The sequence below is a fragment of the Centruroides sculpturatus genome, unplaced genomic scaffold (genome assembly GCF_000671375.1).
Source record: "Centruroides sculpturatus isolate CEXI.00-Female unplaced genomic scaffold, Cexi_2.0 scaffold951, whole genome shotgun sequence".
Classification (NCBI taxonomy): Eukaryota; Metazoa; Arthropoda; class Arachnida; order Scorpiones; family Buthidae; genus Centruroides; species Centruroides sculpturatus.
This window is the reverse complement of record NW_019385256.1, coordinates 321,947-341,532: the sequence shown is the minus strand read 5'-3', so window position 1 is coordinate 341,532 and position 19,586 is coordinate 321,947. Positions and strand designations below refer to the sequence as shown.

Genomic DNA, 19,586 nt, shown 5'->3' with positions numbered 1-19,586 from the left:
AAACACGATCCTGTTTGTGATTCTAAAATTTCAACAGTTGTTTAGATTAATTGATTAGGACAAGACAATGACTAATTTTCTTTAAATTTTATAATGATTAATGATTCTTTTTAACCGTTTCAAATTAACGATTTAAAATGGCATGCAATAAAGCTGGCGACTATTAGGTTTGTATTAAAACTTCTTAATAAGTGAATTATGATGTTATAAATGCGCGTTAATTAATTTTTAATTATCCAGTTCTCATTCATTTTCTTAAAAACAATACTTTATATTTAGTTCTTAACATAAATTCGTGTAAAAATGAAATATCTCGATTTAATTCATCATCTTTCTCGCGAAATGAAGGTTGAACGTCGCAACTTAATGGTCAAATCTGCGATTTAAATCTAAATTTAACTCTGGCAAATGTACAACTTGATTGTAGCAATGATGAGAATTTTTTTAAAAAAGAATTAAAAATCGCACATTCTCTTCATCTTTAAAATTCTTTTAACACATTTTATTAATTAAACACCTTAAATAAACCCATTGAAATTTCTCAAAATGCATTTTAAATAATAAAAATAAAAAACGATGCTTTTAAATCATTTATTGAAAGCACATTAAAGAATTTTTTCTTCTTGTCAATATACACAAAAAAAATTTAATTTTTTCAATACTAATAATTTATATACAAAAAATTTGTAGCAGCATTTCAATAATCCTGAATTACATTAAATCAAATTAATAAACATATTTGAAATTCTATAAATCTACATTTTACAGATTTAAATTCCTGTTTACATTCATATTTACAAATGTATAATGTATATATATAAAAAGGACACATACAATATTGGTGGGAAATAAATATAATGTTAGAATTTGAATTTTTCTATGCAGATAATTTAAATTAAAAAGTATTAACAATGTTTTCAAAATTCTTATTTAGAAATCTGTTATGTTAATATTGACAAAAAAAATTATTTGAAATTCTTTACAGACACATTAAGTGCAATCAAATGAATTAATCAAAATCATTAAATTCTGTTTTTTTTTTTAATTAAAAAAAACAGTTTTACAACAGAAAACAAATCCAAAACTTAAATTCTCAAAGTGCTTAATTTAATCATATAAAAAATATAAATATCCATCTTAAACATATTTAAGAAATCAGTCATTAACATAAGATGAGATTTCATAGCAGTAATAAAAAAAATCCTTAAATTCTTTTAATATATTGACACATATTGAAAGACAAAAGAAAATGATAGCATTATGATAATGTTAAAATGAAGATAAATAATAGTGCACAATTTGACATGAATTTTATACAAAAATGAAAATGCTTCACAAAATTCAGCACGAAGTGCACACAATTTGTTCAAAGTTTACCCAATCAGAAAAATTATTATTATTACTACATCATTACAAAAAAAAAAAAAAAAAATACTATTGTAAAGAAATACTAAAAATTTTAGATGCTTCATTTAGCTAATTTGTACAAAAAAAATTCAAAAACATACATTAAACAATTTCATAAACATCTAGAAAATATAGAAAATGGAAATCTTGAACAGATCTTTTCACGAAGTATAATTGCAAAATAACAACTGTACCACATCCCAAAACTCACTCCACTTGATGTTGATGTCGAATAGCAATACCCCAGAGGAAAGGTAGAGACTACGCACGAGGAGAACCTGCATGTAGCGCCCCACGACATGTAATGCCATTACGTAATCTCTGAGCATCCGAGGGCTTCTCCTTCCGGTTCACCCACGCCGTAGGAGAGCCTGTGCAATTTAGGTTATTTAGCAACTTATAATTATTTTTTGGAGATCTTGCAAACTTGTATCAGGTTCAGTATTGAAAAATTTTCATTTAATCAATATGATATTTATTTAAAATATGATGCTAACATTATATATATATATATATTTAATGTTAACATAGTTTTTAAAGGTTAAACATGAAATAATTTGCAATGAACAATCTAAGCAAGATATATATTAAAATATTAAATTATATAATTAAAATTAATCTTTATCATGATAAGTTCTGATTGAACCTGATACAGAAATTTACTGATCTTGGATTCAAAACTATAAACTACATTAGGATAATAATGTGTAAGTAAATTAAATAAAACAAACCTAATTAAATTTTAATTTTTAAAAATAATTGTATTTTACATAACATGCTTTGAATTTTACAAGTTTCTTTTAGTAGGATTAGTACAAAAAGAAGACTTATACATTATAAAGTTAAAAGTTGAAACATTTAACATGATTTTAGATTTTTAATTATATTTGGAAAAATCTAAAATATTGAATAATACTCTTTTCTCTAACAGTTGTTAAACTATTTATTAAAATTCCAGTTTCACAAATATATCTTTTTATATTGTTACAATTATAATAAAATGAGATTCCACAAATGAGAAGATAACAATTTATAAAACAAAATAAGGAAAACATAGAAGAGTGAGGGGGAAAAAAAGTAATACTAAAATATATCATTCATTCTCTATAAATAATATATAAATATAATAGACATTCATACAATGTGAAAATCATGCATATTTAAAATAACTAATATATATATAAATAATAAATGTTAATATTCTTTTCTAATTAATAAACTTAAATAAATAAATAGTTCAGAAGTTAATAAAAGACAACAGTTAAAAAATAAATATAATGCAGTTTTGGTGGGTCCTATATATCACAGTGCAGTTTTTCTTAGATTAGAAGTAATGCATCATATAAAATGCATCAAATTTACAAAAATTCAGATCTAATAGGTTAAAATTCATTGTATTGATCTTGATGTTAATGTTTAATGGCATTTCATTTTTCACCTTTTGTGCCTGATCTGTTCTTCACTTCTTCAATTTCCTAAGGCAACAAAAAGGGAGCAAATTAAATATTTTGACTAAATTCCCAAATATTTAAAATTATATGTAATTTTAATTTTATTAATTTCTTTTGATTAAAATAATCTATTTTAAAAATTTAATAAAAGCTATATATGAGTAAATTGGAAGAAAATGTTCAAAATGGTTATAATTATTTTCATTTAACATATTTAATATTAATTGAAAATAATTATAAACTGTTTAATATGTTTATTTTTATGATATGATATAAATGAAATAACAAACAATTAGATTAACACAATAAAACAATTTCTAATTTGTATTTATTTGAAATTAAATGACTTTGAATTTAAAGTATAAAAATCTAATAAAATACTATTATTGTCATATTCAGAAACATTTTGTTAAGTAAGAGACATTTATCTATTATATATTTTTTCAATAAAAGAGGAAAAGAAAGTAAAAACATTAAAATTAAAGTAAACCAACAATACAAAAAGTACTGAATATGAAGTACCTTACTTTATTAATGAAGTAAATTAAGAACTTTAAAAAGTAATAAAAATAAGAATAAAATTCAGACGTAACGTCTATCTAACACCAATATAAATACAAAAATTATCCCCCAAAAACCTGAATTTATGCTCTAAAACTATACCAAATTGGTCAAAATTTAAAAACAATTTTATTTATTTAATTATTTATATTTCTTGAATCTATGTCAATAAAATTAAATTTCTTAGAAATAACTATTAGATAAATTCATTCATTAGCCATTTCATTATTTTATAGCATATAACAGAGAAAATGCAAAAGATTTCAAAACAAATATATAATTGTTTTTTATTTTTATTCTAAATTAAGGTTATATTTTTTAAGTTTAAGATACAAATGACAAAAAAAATTATTTTTCAAAGTCCATTAATTAATTAATTAACAAAGATAACCAGATAAAATATACATAATAGAATATAAAGACTTTAGTGTAAAGTGTAAAGTTTCAATTTTATTAAGTAAAACTAAGATATTTAAAATACTGTATATAAAAGTTATCTAGCAGATGTCTGGAGTTATTTGATCAATTTTCTCCATATAAATCTAATTGGATTAAAAATGTAATTGAATAAATATATTTTTAATAAAACTTTCAAATGAATATATAGAATGTAATCCAGAGAAACTATCAAAGGATATTTTTGTAAAAATAAAATATTTGAAGAATAAAAAATAAAGTTTAAATATGAAATGATCATAAAAACTAATTTTAAAAAAATGTGATGTACATTAAAAACAAAGTTTTAAATTTAAAATCTCTCTATGTTAATAGAAAGTAATCAAGATTACATTGGTCATTGAAAATGTGTGTGTGTGTGTGTGTTTTACTACCTTAAATTCATAAAAATTAATAAATAAATATTCACTTTTTATCATTTACTAATTTGATAGTAGACAAGTAATCTGATTTTGAGAACTTAATAATATATGTCAATAAATATATAATCTTCATCTATATTTTAAACTAAAAAAGTCAGTCAGCAATAGTCTTAAGATTACATTATTATTAATAGTTACATATACGTACAGAAAATATGCCCTTTTTTCTAAGATTAATTAAACTATTTTACACTCAATCCTTATTCCAATGTTTCAAAATATTTTTTCTCATAACTGCTTTGTGTATAAACTAATTTTTTCAATATAAAATAATAATTCTTTAATTGTGCTTTATGGATTTTTGTGCTAAGTTTTAATTTATCATTAAATTCAAAAGTAACATATTTTAAGTCTACACTGCATAATTTGAATTCCATCAAAACTGCAAATTTATACATCTTAATAAAACTTTTTAAAAACGTTTAGAATGAAGGGAATATCCTTAACTTCTAAACGTTTTTCCTCCAACTTAATGTTGGGGAGTAGATATGAAATATTTTTTGAATAGATTAAAGTGATATATGTAGCAAAAACAAAAATAAGTCAGTTACTCAATTGAAATACAATCATTTAATCTATTCGAAGAAAATATTTTTATAGTTTTACTTATAAAATGATATTAAATAAGCAAACAATTTTCAAAAAGAAACATTTATGTAGTAAAGTTATAATGAATAATACAAAAAAAGTGTCAATGACATTTTTTTTTGTATTATTCATTATAACTTTATGTAAATCATCATCATCCATTTTTAATTAAAAATATTTATATATAAAACAAAGTAATTTTAAACATTCATTCTTTAAATCAATACTAAGTTATATGATATTAGAATGCCAAAATAGAAGTCAGCAACCTTTTGATTCCAAACAACATTTAAATTGATAGAAAAATAAATGAATTATGTATAAGAATATATCTTAGAATTTTACATCAACAGCTTGCAAAATAAGTTCTCTGATATTTTTAACTTTTCAAGCACTGTTAATAAATTACTGTAGTTAATGACAATATGAATTAGCTTATTTCATTGGTTTAATAAAGATAAATCATTTTAGTATAATACCAGTTAATTATAATCAAAAGCAATAATGTGTGGTAACTATACAATCTACTAAAATATCATTTCTTCACAGACTTATTTTCAAAGTTGCTGATCTCTACAGCAGAAAATAAACTATTACAACAGCAAAAAGACTAAGTTTATAACAAACAAAACAATGCTTTAAAGACATGACAACAAGCTAAAAAGCACTAAAAGCCTTCTTTCCACATTTAAATGACTCAATTAACTAAATATCAAAACTTAGATTATGGAAAATAGTTTTGTAAATTCTATTTAATGTCTTAACATTGCAATTTAATGTTTCAATTTAATTAAGTACAAATCATTTCATATCTTAATGTTATAATTTAAAAAAAAAAAAGGGCTGAAAAATGTTATTTTATTGAATGTAATATTTTCAAACAATAAAGCTTTATCTTTAGAACATAAAAAATTCAGAATACACGTGTAAATTCAAATACTTAAAAATGAAGGTAAATTGTTTTGAACACACATTAATAGCCAGTAATTTTGTGAATGGGAAATTTATTTTATTCATGAAATGTTAAATGATTAAAATTAGTTCTTTATAATCTAAAACATTCTATAAAATTAAATATGATTTTATTTCATTATTTTAAATAGTTATAAAATATCCTAAAAATTTATTTAAAAAAAAAAATGATAATGAAATGAACTTACTCGCAAAAGAAACTTCTTAAGATTTTTATATGCTTCTTCTGCATTATCATTAACTAATACAAGATCAAAGTTGCCTGGCTGTTCACCTGCAATATTTTTTTTATCATTTATAAATTTTATTTATTAATGTATTTTAAATATATAAGTATTAAAATAATAAAAAATAAATTACCAAATGACAATTCTTCTCTTGCTCTTGCCAAACGTCTTTGAACATTTTCTTCTGTTTCAGTACCTCTACCTCTTAATCTTCCTTCCTATTAAAATAAAAATAAATCATATAAATAATTACATTAGTTAAATCAATATTTTATCCATTAATTTTCTTTATATAAAAATAATAACTATTTTTACCAAAATTTCCAAGCTTGGAGGCTTTATAAATATATAATATGGTTTTAGATCAGTTTTCTTGATATTTCTTACACCATCTATTTCAATATCCAATATGCATATTTTTCCTTTATTCTGAATATCTCTTACAGATTTCTTACTGTAAAAAATTTTTTAGTAAAATTTCAAAATAATATATTTTAGTATTTTATTTATTATTGATTTTTAATTCTAAATTAAATGTAATATTTATTTACTTTTTTTTATATAAAAGTTTTCAAAAATGTGCATTTTGTCAAAATATTTTAACAAATTCTAAAAATTAAAGTAAAAATCTTTGAATGATTATTTTGAAAAATTATAACAGATTTTTCATAATAAATATTGTATTATTTTTCTAATCACTAAGAAAATTGTATGACAGTTTAACTCGCATAATTATTATTAGAAATAATTTAAATTAAACATCTTATTTGTTCCTTCCTAGCTACATATTAGAAAAATAAATATTTTTATTATTATTAATTTTAATTCTTACCTTGTGCCATATAAATTTCCTGAAAATTCTGTATATTCAATAAAGTCACCATTACTAATAGATCTTTCCATTTCATCACGATCAACAAAATGATATTCTGAAACATTTTAATTTCTATATATATATTTAAATAAAATATTTAATTTTAAAATTATATAAATATATTTAAAAAATTTACCTCTTCCATTACTTTCACCAGGTCTTGGTTTTCTGGTTGTATCTAATTAAAAATATATAATTAACATTTAAATACAACTTTCTATATAATATTTTAATTGAAATTTATATAAAAATAGTATTTTATTAATAATTCACATTCTTTAATTATGACAACTAAAGTAAAATCAGAAAATATTGTATCTAAACAAATTTATGTTATGTAAGCTATAAATATAGCCAAACAACTTTTTATTCAGACAAAATAGATAATAAATAAAAAAAGATCCCTCTTTTAAAATTTATGTCAATGTATACTAAGAGATAGAAATATATAAACAATGTTTCTGTACAAAGGGGAAAAAAATTTAGAATATACAAATGAAAAAAAGATGAAAAGAAAATCACTTATGAAAACAAAGCTTACTAAAAAAGTCAAATCCAATGCTAAATTCTATTCAAACATAAATGTTTAGATGAAAATCAATTTACAATAAAAAAAATTGAAACTTGAAATATTGACTATTTCAAATAGTTTCAATTTTACACAATTTATTAATTCAATATAAGTTAATTCCAGCCCACTATACCAGATAATGCACTCAATAATTACATTGGTTTAATTATAAGTTCAATATTTAAATTTATATGTACTGTACTGTACATGTATAAATCATGTTTTAACGTCATTCACTGATTCTGTAATGCTAATAATAACCATGGTTTCTGAAAACCAGTATGATTAGATGTTTCTCAGAAGATGATGATGTAGATCTTTGAACTTGATCAGTTATATTGCTGTTTACAATTATTATAATTATAATTTCATGTTTATTTCATGATAGATTATAATTTCATCTTTTATTAATTTATTCATATTTATCTTACAGCATTTTTATAAAAAGCAGAAAATCTTAGAAAAATGTTATTAGACGAATAGAAACAAAATTGAATGTTTCTATCCCTTCCAAGTATTAAAATATAAATTGGGATAATTAGTTCTTTAAAACAATTTAAATATAATTTATATTTAAATACAAAAATTATTTTTTTGTAATTATGCACATCATCTAGATTACATTATAATTAGTAGTTAAGATAGATTATAATTTCATGTTTTATTAAACAATTCCTTGCGTAATAATGATATTATTATTTCAAAAAGCTATGACAGCAATTATTATACATCTTTCATTATTTGGTAATTTTATTAAATTATAAAACTGATTCAACAATAATTTGATGTGTTTTTCTATTCATAACTGAAACTACTTATAAAATAAATAAAAATTTAATTAAAAACTGAAAATTAAACATTTTAAAAACCTTATGATGCTATTCTAACCATATATTATTGAAAATCAGATTGTTAATATATATGGAAATTGCTTAATTTATTTTGTCAAATAATAGATTATTTTTAAATAGATATTAACAAAGATCATACAAGAATTAATTATTAAATTATAATAATACTTACGTGATATACTAAAACCAAAGCAATCACCATATTCATCCATTAGGTATTTTAACAGAGTGGATTTACCACTACCTGATGGTCCGCATATTACAACTGGTCTTGGACAAGACATCTGTGATAACCAAGATATGCTGCCTGAAAATTAAAACAATTAAAATTATATATATATACACATATATATATTTAAAATAATATTCTTTTTGTTTTATCCACAAACTGTGTATTGTTTTATAAAAATATAGTACTTTAATATTAAAAAATTAAGAGAATACTTGAATTACAAAATTGTTTGGATTAATAAATGCTACACTAAAAATAATAATATTGCAAATACCAATAAGTAAAAGCAATCATTTGTTCAGTTAGACAAATCAAAATTGTAATCAAAAACTAAGTCTAATTAAATATCTGGAATATACAAAAATTAATTAATAAAAGAAATTTAAATTTGAATTAAATTTTTTAAAATTTTATTCATTAATAATTAAATTAATAAATGAATTTTGTATTGAAAACAAACATATATCATAATTTTTCCTATTCTGAGAAAAAAATTTGAATAATTATTTATAAATAAAAAACGAAAATTTTAAAAGGGATTAAAGTAATGGATTAAATTAATTCTTAGTCTAGATCAATCTAAATTACATTATTTAATAACAGTAATGCATTTGTAATAAAATATTTTAAAATTGTTTATTTTAATTTCATGGCATTTTTATTCTTAGAGATTATATGAATCTTAACACATTTATCCACAAATTTTTGCCTGATATATAACTATTTTTGCTTTAATTTTCTTTTTTCAAGAATTTCTGCATTTTCTTATTTTCTGAATTTTTCATTTTAGATTTAAACAATTTAAGACCATCATCTTAGTTGTAACAAAAACATATAAAGTCTAAACTTTCCAGTTTCTCAAGAATAAAAAAATCTTGCATTGTAATTATGTTACACAATAAAATTTAAATTATTGGAAAGTTATATTGATATCAATCTTATATTAGTATGACCAAACTGTTTTTACTTGTATAAAAAGAACACTGATAATTATACATTTTTACATTTGTGTTTTGCTAATGTAATAAGTTTTATAAACTTAATATTAAACCCGAAACTCTGCTCCGAAATTCAAAATAAAATTAGATTTCTCTAAAAGAACATTAAGTATCATTTAATATGAAAGAAAACAAAATTAGTATTCAGAATCAATGCATTTAAGGCAGAAATGTCATCACCTTTTTCCACTACTGTAGTTAAGTGTGTCATAAATTTGGAATCAGATTTCTTCTTTTGTAAATGACATGTTTTGAGTAATATATTTCAATACCAAACAATAGAAAGGAAATTACATCTAGTAACTTAATATTAAACATCTGAATGACAATGTTGCAAGTGTTACAGAACAACAGACCAGATCTAATAAAGAAAACATTAAATAGCATTGTTTAAAACATTAGAGAAGTTCATATTTTTATTACAGAAGCTACTTGCCAAGTAAACAGTTTAAGGCACGGACAATTAAAAAACATGTTTAAATATTCTATTATAATAAATAAAATTATTGATTTTGATGTCTTTTAATCGAAATCGTATTCGTTTACCTATTAATCGAGACGGACTATTTATATCGCAAATACCTAATTGGCCTATTTCATCTTCGGTTTCTAAACAAAAAGAAGGCATCGACCAACCCTAACTCGGAAGGAAGTTGTCTCAGTTACGCCAAACACTATTAGTCGACCGAATGACATCGTTAAAATAATGGCCAATCGCATCCTCTCTTACACGATTTACCATCAATACAGGTCACTGGAGTTTGCTCGACGAAGGACTGACGCACTGCACGATGGGTAGGTAAGCTGTCAAACCACCGACGTATACGCCGATGTGACTATTTGAATTTGCACTTCTTAGCAAAATATCATCGCTACCATAAAAAGCAGCTTACAATTTTTGTAAAATGTATAAAAAGGATTAAAAATGATATACAGAAGGGTGAATTTATATTAATATGTCAGTTGCAATGGTTGTTTATAAGATAATCACGTGCGTCAGGCACGACCTTTATCACTGATAACATTTATAATAAATGTTAAGGACTTTGAATAGTGGAGGTGAGTCGAGATGACAACTTTATCTATTTTAATTCAATTTAGATGTAATTTACTACAGCATTATATAAACTCGATACGATTTATAAATAATTAAAAAAAAAATGTTCCAAGTACAGCACGTTTCAACAAGGCCGTCGCGCGAGGACAGAGGAGCTGGAAATTTTCCCCGGGCCCGCAATGGTTTCTATACTTATAATGTTATTTTTACTAACAAAAAAATTTAAAAACTGTTTTTATTAATAAAAACAAATATATTCTATGTGTCGTATTTTATTTATTTAGGAAAAAGGGGCCCGTTCTAACCTTGGACCCCTACACGTTCTCGACGGTGTTTCAAACAAGATATTTGAATAACATGAACTGTTTTGTTCCAAGCCAGAGTTGCCTACGCTAAAATAACAGTAACTGTAATCAAATTACTACTAAAGAGCAGACTTAGTCAAAATGGGAATGGAACATTCTATATAAAGAAATTTGCAAGTCAATCTCGTACATACATCAAGTTCGATGCACCTAAACTGAATAGTCAAAGGATTTTATTACTTTCCCTTCTGACCCGACGTATACTAAGATTAAAACGCATCCAAGATTAGATCAAACTCCACTAAAGTAAACAAGAAAACTTATTTTTAGTAAACAACATTTTAAAGCGTATATTTCGATAACGCATTTGATATTGCAAAGATAGAAGGCAATTCAATAAAATAAAAATATTGTCAAGTACTTTTAAGTAGATAAAATTGCTAGGAATTAGGTTATTCGCCTCTACGCGTGACTGGAATATATAAAATATTCAATGCGTTACAATTTTTATAAAGTTATTATTTAAAAAATTATTGAAATGAATGTAGCCTATTCTTAATCAAACAGGATGTTGATAAAGCTATGTACGTAATTCTCTTAAGTAAAGTACTTCATGATAAAAAAAAGGAGATAAATTTAGCATGTTTCTCGATATATCTTAAAATAATATACACTAAAATATCAAACAATTGACAATGTAGCATAACAGCAGATCGGTCTTATTCTAGAGAGTGTGTAGTCAACTTACCTTATAATACAACTCTTATCTATAAAATGAAAATTTACACTTTTTTTAAAGCCACCTGCATCTACAGAACAGGTTGCACGGATAGAGGAGGAGGCATATCCATTTCAATTATATTGCTCGGTTAGCGAATCAGATAACCGCTTCGATAGATGATTATAATAAAATAAAAAGGATGTACCATATTGGTACTTTTTTTATAGTAAGAGGTGTGGAGTTTTAATTTTTAGCTGTCTCTAAATTAAGAAATCAAAACATGAAAGTAATTTCAATCACAGGATGAGATCCCTGTACATTATATTTGATATAAAAATTACAGGATAATCTATTACTATTATAATAGGTAGGCTAAGTTTTCCTGTAGGCCTATATATAAACTACACCTACAGTTTATATATAAATTCTATATTTAAAAGTAGATAATTTACATAATGTTGTAATTATGATTATTATTAATATTCTGAGTTTTGTTCATTGCGTGTTAATTCTTACACATCAAAAACTTGATTATTATAAATAGAAATTGAACTAAAAAATAAAACTAATAAGAAATCAACGAACTTAAGAAATCATTGTTCTCGTTAGAAATTTTCTAGACAGTTGGCAACTAATCAAACACATACAAGTGCCAAAGTAATGAAAAAAGTGACGTCATCATCACTAAATCTCCTGCATATGTTGCGTATGTTAAAAATAATTTCAAAAATACTTTTACGATTTTGCAGAAACCATAGTAAATAATAATTATAAATAGAAAATCCGCGATAGTATATAAATATCATTCTCCGAAAGCAAATAATGATTTTAATAAGTGAAAAATAAAAGAAGAATACGCAATTGTATCGCACGAATATTTTTAAAATCATTTCAGTTATATAATTTTTTTTTTCTGTATTCATTTGCATATCCCAATTTAGGATTTAAAACTGTCAGAATATGGGTCAAGGTAAAGACAGGCAAGAAATCAGTCTGAGCTATGACTATTCAGTCTGCAATGTTGAGAATAAAAAACAACTCTAAAACCAGGCTATCAATAAATTGGCAAGTAAAAAAATTAACAATGATATTCCTAGAATGTGATCATATTAATAAAGAAAAAAATCGGAAAAATCTCAAGGTGATTGATGCTAATCTATACAATCCACTTTACCTTGAACTGTCACTTCAGCAGAAAAATAGATATTGATTATCGTACCAACGGTAATTTTCCTTTCGTATGTTAAACAAAATATGACAGGAATGTTCGAAACTTTTAACATTGAATATCAAACTTAGAAACGGATGAAGTACGAATCGAAGTTTTACGATGATAAATTATCTTATCGAATTTGGTAGTAAAAAGTTCAAACTTATGTATAGTGAAATCGATTGAACTTACTTTTATGCGGAATATTCATAATGTATTTTTACTAAAATGTTGAATATATAATTTTCTATTGAATGCACTAAGAGTGACTCATACAGGAGTATTTTCGACTACTTTCGCAATTATCGATAAAGGGGCAATTATAGATAAGAAACTATGACGAAACTTTATTGTACTGTAGAAAGTTTCTAAAAAGTACTGCTAAAGAGAAAAGAGCGTGAGTCATCAAGATAAAACTAAAGTTCTGTGTAACTAATATTAAATCCATTAAGGATGAACTAAATCAAGTTGTTAAAAAGTAAATAAAAATTATTAAACTATCATTTTACAAGATATGATAAAATTGTCATATCAAAATTAAATTTATTTTACAACACAAAGTGAAAGATTTCTAACCACTTATTAAGAAAAATGTCTTTCTCAAAATTTTTATTGATTTCACAATTTAAAACCAACCAAAAAAACCTACTTTATTATATCTATGTAATTAAATTACTTATGTTTAATGTTACATTTTACAAATTCGTTTTTATTAAATACAATAAACTACACTTAATTTAATTATAGTTATCATCAGTTGGTTTAAGTTATCAAAATTAGCAAGTTCCAACCATATAATACATTATGAAAACTTTGCTTATTGTAACTAGAAACTGATTATCATTGTCATTCTGTAAATAGACATTTTTATTGTTTCTTTTCCACTATCAGCCTCCATATGTAGCTGATAATATGAAATCGTTAAATTATTGGTCTTAACCAGTGCTTTAAATTAATCATATTTGTTCACAATACAATATTTAAAAATGCTTTCATTATGCTAGCTGTTGAAGCAGGTCATAGACGAATTATTAATAAATTAATAATAATAATGATAATTAATAAGTCTTCAAGTTATACACTTTAAAATTATTTAACATGTCCTTTTAATTAATCATCTGTGTTTGTATGTATATTATATTTGCTATTTGATTATGCCTTTGTAAACAGTGTTTTTATTATTATTAGTAGTAAACATTTTATTTTGCACATTTGATTTCTCAAATAAATTTTTATTATTTTTTGCATAGCAAAAAATAATAAAAATTAGTACAATGGAAATTAAGATAATGTTTAATAGTTTTTAATCACAACAGTATCAGAAATCTGCTAAATTTGTAAATAAATTAAAAAAAATAATTAATGTAAATTCATTCCATCTTATTATTAAAAAGAATTAACAAGTTGAAATTAACACAAAATTTATATATTGTCAATTGCATTTTTAAGGTCTTAAGGAAACATGAGGAATTTTTCTCCTAAAAGTTTTAAAATTTATCTAGTAAGAATAAATAATAATTATTATATTTTATGGCCATTGTTATTGTCATGTCAGAATCAACTAAAAACCCTTATCTATTATAATCTATAATGTCATTTTTATCTGATGGCTATCCAATTATCATCTTTATGTAAAGAAATTTTTTATATATTAATAGAGTAAATATTGCTCAATGTGTTAGAAATCACATCCATAAAAAAGATTGTATGCTATTAAAAAAATGTATCTAAGTAAGTTACTGTATTAAAATATTTTTCAAAACCTATTAAGACTTAGTTTTTAACTGTATTAAGATGAAAAATTCAATTTCACAAAATTCAGAATTAATAGTTTTTGACAGAAATTAAAGCCATAATAGTCAAACCTTGTGTTTATTTAATGAAAAATTTTAACAATAATTTATTTCATTCTTTAAGTAAAGCAATATGTTTTAATTCTTAATATATTTCCTGATGATGACCCATCTATTACTTAATATACCAAAACTTTTATTAAGAATCATTCTCAGTACATACAAAACAGAACATTTACAAAAGTACAATAGAATCCACTTATTGGGATCACTTTGGAACTGGCCTATTTTGAAACAATAACTGACTGATTACATTTAGTGGTGTGAATAATTAGGACTACAATAAATAGAAATTCTGGTTTTATTCATGTTAGATCAATTAAAAACAATGTATAAAGTTGAAGATTTATTAAATTAATGGTAATTCTGTCCAGCATGTAACAGCAATTTTTAATTGTTAAATTTTGCTGTAACAGTTTAAATTGTTATATTGAATGATTAAAATACAGAAAATAATGATTAAAACTTAACAATTTCATGTTATCAATCACATATTGAAGCTGGTAATCAAAAAAGAAATTTAAAAATGCCTGTTTATCTAGATATAAAACTTAAATTTTAATTCATGTTTTGCAAAGTGCTAACTCTGATAATATTAAACAATCAATAAAAATATGATAAAATAAATAATCAGATTCTACTGTTTCAAATTCAAAGCGGAACAAGAAACTAGAACAACAAGAGATTCTACTGTATTTGTATTTTCTTATGTTAGCTGATGATAAATAAAAAAGAATCTAAAAAATATTTTTCAATAAACAAATTTAAATTCTGTCTTTCCTGAATTTCTGACTTATTTTAAAAAATCTATATTAATGTTGATGATAAATATTATGAAGAGTGATTATTTAATTTGTGGACAGAAGCAAAAACTTACTTTAGATGTCATCTTGGAATATCCCATAAACCCTTTTTCAAAATAACCTCATACATTTTTGCCAGTGTTGTACCCATGCATTAACTCTTTAAACAGGAAATCAGCCAAAAATTGGCTGAATCCATTCCAAACAAAATTGCTGAAGGGAAATTTTTTCATAATTTGAAGTTTAGACTATTTACAAAAAGTCAAAATAAAGTTTGATGGGAAAGTTGTTTCACTGGTTTTGCTATACAAATTCCCCTTGTAGCCTGAGTGGTAAAAACAATTTTGTCTCCAGGCACACAGAAAGAAGAAATTTCAGAGCTTAAATAGTTAAAAGCTTCTTGGAAGCCATTTTTCGACAGCATGCAAACTGTTATCATCATGGCTAATAATGTGCAGCCTGTGATCACTACCATAAATACCAAGATTCTATCATGTCAACCATACTCTCTGAACTTATCACCTTGCAACTTTTTTCTCTTATTACATCCAAAGACAGCTTTGAAAGGGAAACATTTTACATCCAATGAAAAAGCTTGCAGAGCAATGTGACAACAGTTTGCATACTGTTAAAAAATGGCTTTAAAGACTTAATACATGTGGTATAACGGCAATAAGAATGTACAAGGTTCAAGGGAGAGTATTTTGAGAAAGACAAATGGCCCTGAAGATGATATTTAATGCAAATTTTCACTCCTGTCCACAAATTGATGATCATCTCTCAATTTATTACTGGTAAGGTTTACAAAATCTTTACTATATTATTGATTTATTCTTTGTATTTTAAATGGTAGTTAAATAGTTCAAAAATCATTGTAAATAGGGTGACAAGTCCTGGATTTCTTCTATTTTTAACCCTCAAAAATGGAATTTTAAAAAGAACCATTTTATAAGTCTTCTAATGTAATTTACAGTAATGTAATAACCAATTTACAAGTCAATGTATAGATTATACTCTTTTCAAAATTACTTAAGTTTAACTATATTTAGATCCATTTTTCATGCTTAAAAACTGTCCAGATTTGTGCAATTAACAATATGTCACTCTACTCAAAGCATTACAAAAAAATATCTTGAGATTTTTTTTAATCAATAGACAGATTAATTTTTATAAACAAAATATGCAGTTAGTCTTTACAAGAAACACAATATTTTTATTCTCTATCTATTTTAAAGACTTATTTAATGTTTATCAGAATTTTATGACATTTTAATACTTTCTTTACTTTGAACCAGAAAAAAATTAAAGTTTCTTAAAAGAAAGATTTTCAAATTCTATGTTTTCTATTGGATGAAACAGATAATAAATAATTTATAAAATAACATTATTTTTGATCATTCTATAAAGCTTACAACTTTCAATCAAGTAGCTTCTTTCCTTTAAGACTCATACAATACAAAATTCATTTTAATTTAGGCCTATTACTTAAAATTGGTCCTTCTTCAAATGTTCTAAATTTTAAGAATTATAAATCATATAACTTAATATATATAATTCACAACTGTTGCAGTAGTTCTAAATTTTATACAATTATATTAAAAGTTACTACAAATAAAGATATTGATTTTAAATGCTTTTTGTATTGTATAAATTTCAAAGAAAAAATTATTTGATTCAAAACTGATTCTTTATAAGATGAAAAGAAATCATTTGTAAAATTATATTATTATATAATCAAATCCAAAGCTTTAATATCAACATTTACCTGATATGCTGATAATTGTATATCCTGTTTAATCATTTACACATTTCCTTCAACAGATGTGCAAGATAAAAAATATTTTCCCATTATATTATTATTACTAAACATTAATATAATATCTATGTCATCCTTTTGCATTCGAGGAAAGTTCTCTTTTCTCAAGAAATATTAGCCCTAGTTAATCACCTGAAGTTACCAGAATTCCTAACACATTGACTTTAAGTTGGTATATTAAATTTTTGCTAAGCAAAAATGAAATAAAGTAATTCTGCTCTATGATTGAAATTTATGTAAATAAAAATAAAATTGTTTTGTTTAAAATGTTTACAGTAATACAAGTAGATAAAATTATGGATATTTTAAATATGTTATTCATGAAGCATGTTATCAAACCAATACCATGCTTCATGAATAACATATTTACATGTTATAAAAAATGTTTGTATTTTTTTAAAATCAGAAATGGAATGATAAAAGATCATACGAGCAGACAACTCTGTTACACTAATCAACATAAAGCCAAATTCCTCATTTAGCATAGTACAGCTATAGAAAAATTTTGAAAAACAACTTTTGCCAGAGTGTAAGTACCAGACTCACTTTTGAGGAAGACTTCTGGCGGACTTCCTATTGGATCCTAATTTTATTTAAGAATTAAGCTATATTGAAGAATATTAATTTTATCCATTCATACATCCATTTATTAAATTACTACAATATAAAAGTTTTAGCGAATTGTAAGCATTGGATTAAATAAATGATTTCCTACCATTTCGTGTCTGAAAGTGGCGACGAAAGCTCAGCTTCTGGATATTTCCTAAACGATGTCCATTCAAACCGATAGTCTGACCATAGCCACAGATCACCCCAGTCATTGTTCTCGGTTATTCAACGGGTAGATAAACGGAAGAGAGAGACGTTGTCTATAACAAACGGAGAAGCTATCTACTTTATCTTTCTTTTTTCGTTTCTTTCCTGTCTTATTAATATGGAGACTCTAGCCTGTTGGTTTTTTCTCCGAATCACTCCGCTTAGAAATTAGGTATCTACTTTATCGCGCAACCGACGACTTTATATACAATGCAACCGAAAAAAAGATCGGTGCCAAGAAGTCCCACGTGTCAATGCGCCCTTCACTCAGTTATAACGAAACGATTTCAGACAGATAACGTAAGCAAGGCGGTTCCATTAAGTATATTGGTTTACGCCAATCTAAGTACAAAGGTTAATATTTCATGATAAATCTGTTTACCCACCTGATATCATTCTCCGTACCAATGCAAACATTTGAAATTATACGCGACGTGATACTACACACGACCATCACTTGTTACCGCCATCTAGTGGAAAAATATAACGTTTCGTTTTATTTTCAAATAATAATAAAATAATACAAAAGTTTATTTCAGCAATTTTATATTAATTTTACTTCGATTCTATTTAAAACTCGTTTCTATGGACGAACGATTTGTGCGGGTGAGGTCAAATCTAAAATCGTGACTAAAATCAGCGGGAGTCACGATCGCGAGCACTAGGAAAACCTTTAAGAAAAGATTATCGTATGTGCATTTTATAGACAAAATGGAGGATTTTGTAAAGCCAGACAAATGTGCTCTGTAGTCTTAGAAAAGAAGAGCTTAAAGTAATTCTTGATTAAAAGTGATCGTGTTATTTTTTCTTTTTTTTCTTTTCATGGACTATTTATATCAATTAATTAAGAATTATTTCTTCATCAGAACTATAACTTAACTGCGATTCCGAAGATAGATTCTATTTCGATCATTTTGAACAAAATAATATGTAACAACTTGTATAACCGCGTCTTTGTTACAATAACATTCTATCCATTGATGTTTTTCAAAAATGTCATTAGAATTCGAGTTTCTCGAGCAAAACCAGTTCGGATGAGCACAATTTTCAATGTAAATTTTTAGACAAGCCTTACTAAAATAATAATATAAAGAAAATTAATGGGAATTTTTTCTTTAAAAAATGAATGCATATATACATATATAATGTATTTATAATATATAAAGAAGAAAGTGTGTTAGTTTGTTCTTTATACGTTTAGACACAGTTTAAGCAAATGCAAATGAACTTTTCAGATATCATCCTATCATCTGGGGGGAAGTCAACGTCTTCTATCGGTCGAATTAACTTAACTTCAATTCCCCGCCAACAACAGATTTCCTTTCCATCTGATCAGCGGGATGACGGCATTCGAATAAAAGTCACTTAATTTAATACAAAGTTACCAGTGAGCAC

At 24.4% G+C, this 19,586-nt stretch overlaps 1 protein-coding gene across 6 annotated transcripts; it reads right to left on the bottom strand.

Moving 5' to 3' along the window:
• Positions 1 to 1,212: 1,212 nt before the first annotated feature.
• Positions 1,213 to 19,171, bottom strand: LOC111636787 (guanylate kinase-like). Of its 6 annotated transcripts, XM_023382116.1 has the most exons (10): positions 19,071 to 19,171; positions 18,578 to 18,661; positions 8,553 to 8,687; positions 7,095 to 7,136; positions 6,917 to 7,013; positions 6,400 to 6,538; positions 6,218 to 6,302; positions 6,046 to 6,131; positions 2,846 to 2,882; positions 1,213 to 1,778 (listed from the first exon to the last, which is right to left on the bottom strand). In XM_023382116.1, exons 2-10 carry the CDS (start codon positions 18,606 to 18,608, stop codon positions 1,669 to 1,671), a joined length of 762 nt encoding a protein of 253 aa, XP_023237884.1. In that variant the 5' UTR covers positions 18,609 to 18,661; positions 19,071 to 19,171; the 3' UTR covers positions 1,213 to 1,668. The 6 variants fall into 6 exon arrangements, with proteins under 6 accessions (XP_023237884.1, XP_023237881.1, XP_023237887.1 ...); XM_023382113.1 differs by lacking the exons at positions 18,578 to 18,661; positions 19,071 to 19,171 and adding an exon at positions 18,091 to 18,551; XM_023382119.1 differs by lacking the exons at positions 18,578 to 18,661; positions 19,071 to 19,171 and adding an exon at positions 11,721 to 12,098.
• Positions 19,172 to 19,586: the final 415 nt, after the last annotated feature.

Excerpts from the sequence above, each read along its gene's own strand:
- LOC111636787 (XM_023382113.1), bottom strand. The coding sequence starts at position 18,196 with ATGACTGGGGTGATCTGTGGCTATGGTCAGACTATCGGTTTGAATGGA. Across the intron at positions 8,688-18,090 it reads CCACTTTCAGACACGAAATG|GCAGCATATCTTGGTTATCA; the intron begins GTAGGAAATCAT and ends TTTAATTTTCAG. Across the intron at positions 1,779-2,845 it reads GAACAGATCAGGCACAAAAG|GCTCTCCTACGGCGTGGGTG; the intron begins GTGAAAAATGAA and ends TAAATTGCACAG.